The following is a 7,161-nucleotide window of genomic DNA, read 5'->3' on the forward strand; positions in this document are numbered from 1 at the left end:
CTCCCTTAAATCTATAATCAAAACGTACAATAATTCAAAATATTTATCATTTATCCCACCGGCGCGACCTGTGGTGATAGGGCGTCACCCCGATAGATCTACCAATATTTCTATGCCTGTTAATAGTTAATGATTATAAGGCTATGGTAATTTTCTCGTTATTTGCCCTCGACAGCCCGACCACGTTAGCCAACGTCGGTCAAATTTAAAGTCATTCCGATACCACAATTATTTAAAATAAAACACATTTTAGACCCAAACGTGTTTTCCCCAAAAACATTTATAAATCATTTAAAACATTTAAAATGGTGGGGATTTCTGAGAAACTCACCTTTGTTTCGGCACACTTAACACATGCGAGATGACACACAACCTGTTGATGCAAATTAGGACCGGGGATTATTTGGGGAGTAAAAGGAAAAAAAATGCCCCTCATGATGATGGGTTTAACGACCAAACTTAGCAAGGTCAATAAATTCAGGTTTAATTGCAAGTGAAATGGAACAACGGGGACGAAAATCGCAAATTTAAAACTATTGGACTATAATCGCAGATTTGCCCAAATCACATAGACGAAAACCACAATTTACTCTATCATCTAAAACTCTACTTAAACTAGGTGTTATGGGCTAACTAACGCCTTAGTTCATGTCAGCCACATAAGATGCCAAACACCAAAATTGGTAGGGTGTGAGAGGCCGTGAGAGGCGTCGAAGAGCAGGAGCTCCATTGGTGGCAGCCACTTATAGGGTGAGGGCAAGAGGTGTGGGGCCACTAACGGTTCAAACCACTCTTATCATCATGTGTTTTTTATGAAAAATTTGTTGGTTAAATCATCACGTGTTTTTTATGAAAAATTTGTTGAAAGCTTCCATGCGTACGTGACAGTGACTTGTCGGTCAACTTTTTTTTTCACTTTTTAGTTGAACTACTACATACAGTGTTAAAATTTTGATTTGGGTGAACGGTAATGAGAAGAACATTTATCAGCTTAAGTGAACAGACTTGAAATGTTTCGCAACTGCTGAATAGAACTTACTATGGACACAGGACACATGGGGTCGTAGTTGAACTACGAACACACGTGTACGAAAGTCCTATATATAATCGGAAGTGTAAAACTTCACCAACAACTTTGTTAATTTTCCTTTGTAATTTTGTGTGTTGGTTGTGTATTCTTTTTTTTTTTTACATTTGTTCTTCTCGCGTGGACAAATATGAATGTTTGGGCTTCTCGTGTGGACAAATACGAATATAATCAAACAAACAGATTAGTAATCAAACCCCGATCCATGCCCAAAATATCCCCTCGTTAGCCAAGACGCGTTGCAACCTAAATGCATACTTTAGCTAACTAGGTCCAACCGGTCCAGCGAGGAGTAGCATTCACCAAAAAAATAGCCACAGAATATATAAAAAATAATAATAAGATAAATAGTTTCAAATAAACATATAATACTGTTTTTGTTCTAATGGCTTTAACAAAATTTCTCAAATTTTACTCAACCATTCCAGGGTCTCATTTAGACCGCAGGCCCGGGATATTTTTCAATCCCATTTTACCAAGAACAAGTTTAGGAATTGCAGGTGGATTATCAAGCCCCATACTTCGGCTAAACTCATTTGCAAGCTCCACAAGTCTGTATTTATCTTTCGCGATAGTCTTGTTCGAGTTGTAATACCCAAGCCACGCCTGATATGCAGATTCCTTATTTTTCATCTCCACATTACACAATGCCTTCTCCACCTACAGATTCACAAAACTAAAGTCAAACCTTTGACTTCCATGAGATAGGTCTGTAAACAAGCCGAGCCGTGTTGGGCTCGGGTTCAAGCTCAAACTTAAAATAGCCGACTCATCTCACTTATTTAATGAGCTGAAAAGTCAAACTCGATTCGTAAAAAGCTCGAGTCAGCTCATGGCTTATTAACTTTTTTATTTATGTTTCAATTTTTTTACATATACTGACATACAGAAAAAGAAAATAACTTTTAAGCATACACAATGAAATTTATAATATTATAGGTATTATTTACTTTTTAAATTTTTTTTTTAAGATAGACAGATTCAAATATTATATGCATTATTTTGTTTTCTTTTAATAATAATAATAATAATAATAATAATAATAATAATATTATTATTATTATTATTAAAATTTAGGGTTTAACTTTAAGAAGGCAATTATCATGCAAGCCATGAGTTGAGCCAACCCTGGCTCAGGCTCGGCTAGTTTACAAACCGAGTCAAATCAGTTTGGCTTGCTTACAAACGTGCTTTTTCGAGCCGAGCGTTTTTGAGCTCAACTTCGAACAAACCGCTATTTATTTTAATAAGCGAGAGAAATAAAAAAAAGTAAACCTTTTTCTTTGTATCAGGATCTACCAAAGGCAGTTGGCGTTTTGAAATAGGCAAATCTTTAATTGTAGACAAAAAGAACTCTTCCCATGGTGCTAATAATAATATCCCTTGCCCTTCTTTCCCTTTACGCCCTGTTCTTCCTAGCCGATGAATGTACTGGGCTTTACCAGCCGGAATCCCAACCTGTGCAGGTCAAACGGGTTCAATATAACTGTCAAAACGGGTGTGCTTTAAACAAGAGTCGTACCTGAATAACAAGTGTTACATCCGGATAATCGACTCCACGTGCAGACACATCAGAAGTTACAAGAATAAGACCCTTTGACCTTCTAAATTCATCTGAAACCCGAGTCCTGTAACTCTGTGGCTTTCGGGAATGAATCTCCCTTATGTTTAATTTGAGCTCGCCAAGCAAGTCAGCAACAAGTTGTGTCACCTTTGCAGTTGTGCAAAACACAAGAACCTGAATATAAAGAATAAACATTATACACTTAACAGTTATGTTTTAAAACCCTTCGGTTTTTGAGTATTTAAACCAAAGAAAAATTCAACGATCATAAAAAAACGTTCTAAAAATTCGGTTTTTAATTTTTTTTGAAAAACCCTTTGGTTTCGGTTTTCAGTTTAGGTTCAATTTTTAGCATTTAGGCTTGAATATTTTATTTAATTTTAAATATTTTAGGCTGAAAATTTGGGACAAATTGTTTTTGTTAATTAATAAGTAATTGATTGTTATATAATTGGGCTAGAATACTTGGGTAACACCATTTATTAAAATATTATAAATTGTTTAAAATTTATTAATGAAAATCCAGATGTTCGGTTTGATCTGGCTTTTTCGGTTTTCATTTCATGCAAAACCGAAACCGAACCCAAAGTTGGGTTTTCACAAAAACATAAAACCAAGCAATCAGTTTTTGTTTCGATCCGTTTTTACGATTACAGATTGGTCTATTCGGTTTCATGCAAAGTCAAGATTTTAAAATAAATAAAAACTAAAGTAAACCTTATAGTCAGGATCATCTGCAATATGATCTTTCAATAGAGCGTACAATAGTGAAAAATGCTTGTCCAGTGGTGCAACTAAATGCGTTTGTTGAACCTGAAAAAATTAAAACACACGGTCACAAAAATAAAAAACATTGAACTTATAATAAACCATTAGAGAGAAGCAATATTAAAACATATACCTGTGTGTGAGTCTCTTCGCTACCTTCGCGAACAGTGTTGATATATTCATGATCTCTTTTTAAAGCAATATGACAAATTTGGCGAACCTTCACATCAGAAAACATTTCTAAATAATTCGCAATTCGGTAACTTGTGCCACAAGAAAATAATATCAAGATAATACCTCAGGCGGGACCGTGGCTGAAAAGAGCAACGTTTGTCTCTCTTTCGGGACCGCTGCTATTATTCTCTCAATGTCTTTGCGGAATCCCATGTCTAATAAATGATCGGCTTCATCAAGAACCAAAACCTTAACGCCCCTTAGCCTCGTGGCAAATCCAGCTGTGTTTTCAATATGGTCTTTGAGCCGTCCAGGTGTGGCCACGAGAATCTAACAGTTATAAAAACAAAAGTTTTAGTTATTTAACAAATTTTGATAACAAAGTTTTTATATGAGTGAAAGATAACCTGGCATGGGCTTGCTTGCATACGCTTTTGTTCTAGACTGAGTCGAGTCCCACCAATAACAACTTGAATGCCAATAGAAGGATGATATTTTATCAGTTTGTTGGCTTCCATGGCAGCTTGACTTGCAAGCTCTCTAGTCGGGCAGATGACAAGTACTTGAATTGGAGGTCGGTTTTGATCACGGCTGACAGCTGGCGATTTCACAACTACTTCTATCGACGGGAGCTGAAATTAATACATATTAGAAACTAACTACAACACTTTTTATAAATTGTTTTTAAATAATGTTCTTACCAGAAACGCAACGGTTTTTCCGGTGCCCGTTCTAGCCTTGGCTAACACATCCTTCCCTAAAATTTTATATTAATTTCAAACCAAAATTTGAACTCATGTAACTACTGGACTATTTATACTTTTCAATATTAAGTGATATTCAGATATTACAAACCTTTAAGAATGACAGGAAGAGTTGCCTCTTGGACGACGGTCATCTTTTCATAGCCAGCATCCTTAATCGCTTTTAATGACATTGTTGAAACCGAACATTGATCAAACCTGTAGAAAACTCATATGATTTTAATATAAAAAACTCAATCACATAAGCTGAAGACTTGGTTTAAAAAGGTGCGCCTGAAGCGAACTGTTGCGCAAGGCGACCTAAGACGCAACCCGCATCAATTTTGGCTACTTAATGCAAGCAAAGTTTAAAAGGTGCGAGTGAGGCGCGAGTTTTAGTAGGGGTGTGCAAGAAACCAAAAAAACCGATCCAAACAGAAAAAACCGAAACAAAAACCGGTGGTTTGGTTTTATTCTTTTTGTAAAAACCCCACTAACGGTTCGGTTTTGGTTTTGTATGTAATAAAAACTGAAAAAACCGAACCGAACCGAACCGAATTCCTACTTTTTTGTTTTTTTTATATTTTATATTAAGTAATTTATAAGAATTTAATAAATATGTAACTCCAATAGTTTTGATCAAATGTATAATAGTCTATAATTTTACAATTAACAAAATTATTTATACGTAAATTCATTATTTTTTGCCAACTTTTTTTTTCGGCCTAAAATTTTCAAGCTCAAATGGCAAAAAGGCGAAAAAAACGAAGCCAAACCGAAACCAAAACGAATAACCGAAACCGAACAGTTTCAAAAACTCCAAACACCGAAGTTTTGGTTTTCGATTTGGTTTTAGTCAAAAACCGCACCAAACCACACCACGCACACCCCTAAGTTTTAGGCAAGAAACCGGCATGAGGCGCAACTAAAGTGTGTACATTGAAATGGTGTACAGCGAAACTATTGGAGTTACATATTTATTAAATTATTTAGGTTCATGTGGTTTTTATAATGCTTATTTATAGCAAATGTTATCTAGGGATGATTAAACCTATGATATATATATACACACACACACACAACAAATTTATATAAAACCTTGCGCCTTGCGAGCAAAAGGCGTGGGCTTTTGCGCTTCGGGTAAAACCAAGGCTGCGCATAATACAAGACCTGAAAAAAATGTACCTTGTTTCACTTAAATAGGATTCACTTCCATCAGGTGAAACTCTAGGTGGATTCACTCTTGCCGGTTTTCGCAAAACACCATTATCATTACCATCATCAACGTCGATATCCTCTTCATCCTCATCATCATCATCATCATCATCATCATCATCATCATCATCATCATCATCATCATCTTCATCACTACTAATCAACTCCGTAAACTTACTCACCGTATCCTTCCGCACCTCATCATCATCATCCGACACCATAAACCTCCCACTTTTCCCACCTCTTTTCGACACAACGCCGTAATCACCTTTCCCATTCCCCTTTCCCTTATCCAAATCACGCGAAAACGCCTTTTTCCCTTTCCGCATCGAATCAAACCCAAACCCATTTCCCTTATCCACCCTGCGTCTAAACCCGTCATTCTTTTTCTCTAATTCACCCAAAAACCGTCCCCGCCCACCTGAACCCCCATTCGACCGCCCGTTTCCCCTCGAATCACCGCGATCACCGAAACCCCTATTATTAATATTATTATTACCATTACTCTCTCGTTTTCTCTTCAAATCCGAACCTTTACGTCCTCTGACATCATCATTATTATCAGCATCACTGTCACTATACAATTTAGACTTCTTGAACGAATCTGATTTCAACTCGCTAACCCAGTCACTAAGCTCAGCTTCATCTTCAATTAAGCTTCTAGCAGACATGTTGTTTTTAGAATTAGAAGGTCTGGATGAATATGCAGCCGTGGGATTAGTAAACCCTAATAATTTCTTGGATGATAATGAGCCACTTGTTGGGTTTTTCTTCTTCATGAAGGTGGAGTTGAGTTGACGGAGGTGTGGTAATGAGAAGAATCTGAAACGCATGCTCCGGTCACCGGAATAATTGTAAAGGCGGCGGAGGTAGAAACAGAGAAGATATTATTATTATTAGGGTTTAAGCCAGCCCTCTTGTGAGGGGAAAAGGGTTTACCACTTGTGTTGTTCACCGAATATTGGGGGGTGTTTGGTACTGAGAATAGAAAAGGAGAGAAAATAGAAATGGAAATGGAACTGCAGAGAAAGAGAATTGGTATGGAGAATGAGAATCATTTCTCTTGTTTGGTACACGAGAAAATAAACAGAGAACTCTACCATACCCAACCCCACCTCCACCCAACCTGACACCACTCACCACCACAGCCCCACCACCACCAGCACCACCACCACAGCACCACCATAGCCCTTTCTTCAACCACAGCCCACCACCACCGGCTGCCGCCACCAAATCCCCTTCTTCAACCACAGTACATAAGAAATTAAAAAGATTCAAATTTTGGAACATAAGATATAGAAAAAGGAGTCTCAGATCTGTCATCACTGCCTCTTTGGAGATTTTGTGGTGGTGGTTGTTGGTGGCGATGATGATGATGATAATCAGAAGCCACCTGCGACCACCGCCGATTTCCACCACCACTGTCACCCACCTGCGACCACAATCACCCGACCATCTGAAAACCCTAACCTACCACGAACCACCACTTGAAACCCTAATCTCCGTTCACCCGTACCACCTGCAACCTACAACCGGTTACCATCTCTGTGTTCACCACTGCGAACGGCGGAGACGGGGTGGTGGTTGCAGACTTGGAGACGAGGTGGCGG

At 37.8% G+C, this 7,161-nt stretch overlaps 1 protein-coding gene across 1 annotated transcript; it reads right to left on the reverse strand.

The window, feature by feature from the left end:
* Positions 1-1,399: 1,399 nt before the first annotated feature.
* LOC143600690 (DEAD-box ATP-dependent RNA helicase 31-like) lies at positions 1,400-6,478 on the reverse strand. The gene is made up of 10 exons (XM_077078310.1): positions 5,522-6,478; positions 4,449-4,555; positions 4,295-4,350; positions 4,001-4,225; positions 3,717-3,923; positions 3,553-3,639; positions 3,369-3,464; positions 2,610-2,825; positions 2,363-2,545; positions 1,400-1,747 (listed from the first exon to the last, which is right to left on the reverse strand). Exons 1-10 carry the CDS (start codon positions 6,382-6,384, stop codon positions 1,520-1,522), a joined length of 2,268 nt encoding a protein of 755 aa, XP_076934425.1. The 5' UTR covers positions 6,385-6,478; the 3' UTR covers positions 1,400-1,519.
* Positions 6,479-7,161: the final 683 nt, after the last annotated feature.

This window comes from Bidens hawaiensis, unplaced genomic scaffold (genome assembly GCF_021521415.1).
Source record: "Bidens hawaiensis isolate Kalapana, Puna unplaced genomic scaffold, B.hawaiensis_p1.1 tig00054789_1, whole genome shotgun sequence".
NCBI classification, from domain to species: domain Eukaryota; kingdom Viridiplantae; phylum Streptophyta; class Magnoliopsida; order Asterales; family Asteraceae; genus Bidens; species Bidens hawaiensis.

What these genes read in the sequence shown, in the direction of transcription:
- LOC143600690 (XM_077078310.1), bottom strand. Translation starts at nt 6,384, where the DNA reads ATGCGTTTCAGATTCTTCTCATTACCACACCTCCGTCAACTCAACTCC. An exon ending in TCTTCCTGTCATTCTTAAAG is followed by an intron (nt 4,351 to 4,448) that starts GTTTGTAATATC and finishes ATAAAATTTTAG; the next exon opens with GGAAGGATGTGTTAGCCAAG. An exon ending in CAGCCACGGTCCCGCCTGAG is followed by an intron (nt 3,640 to 3,716) that starts GTATTATCTTGA and finishes TCTGATGTGAAG; the next exon opens with GTTCGCCAAATTTGTCATAT.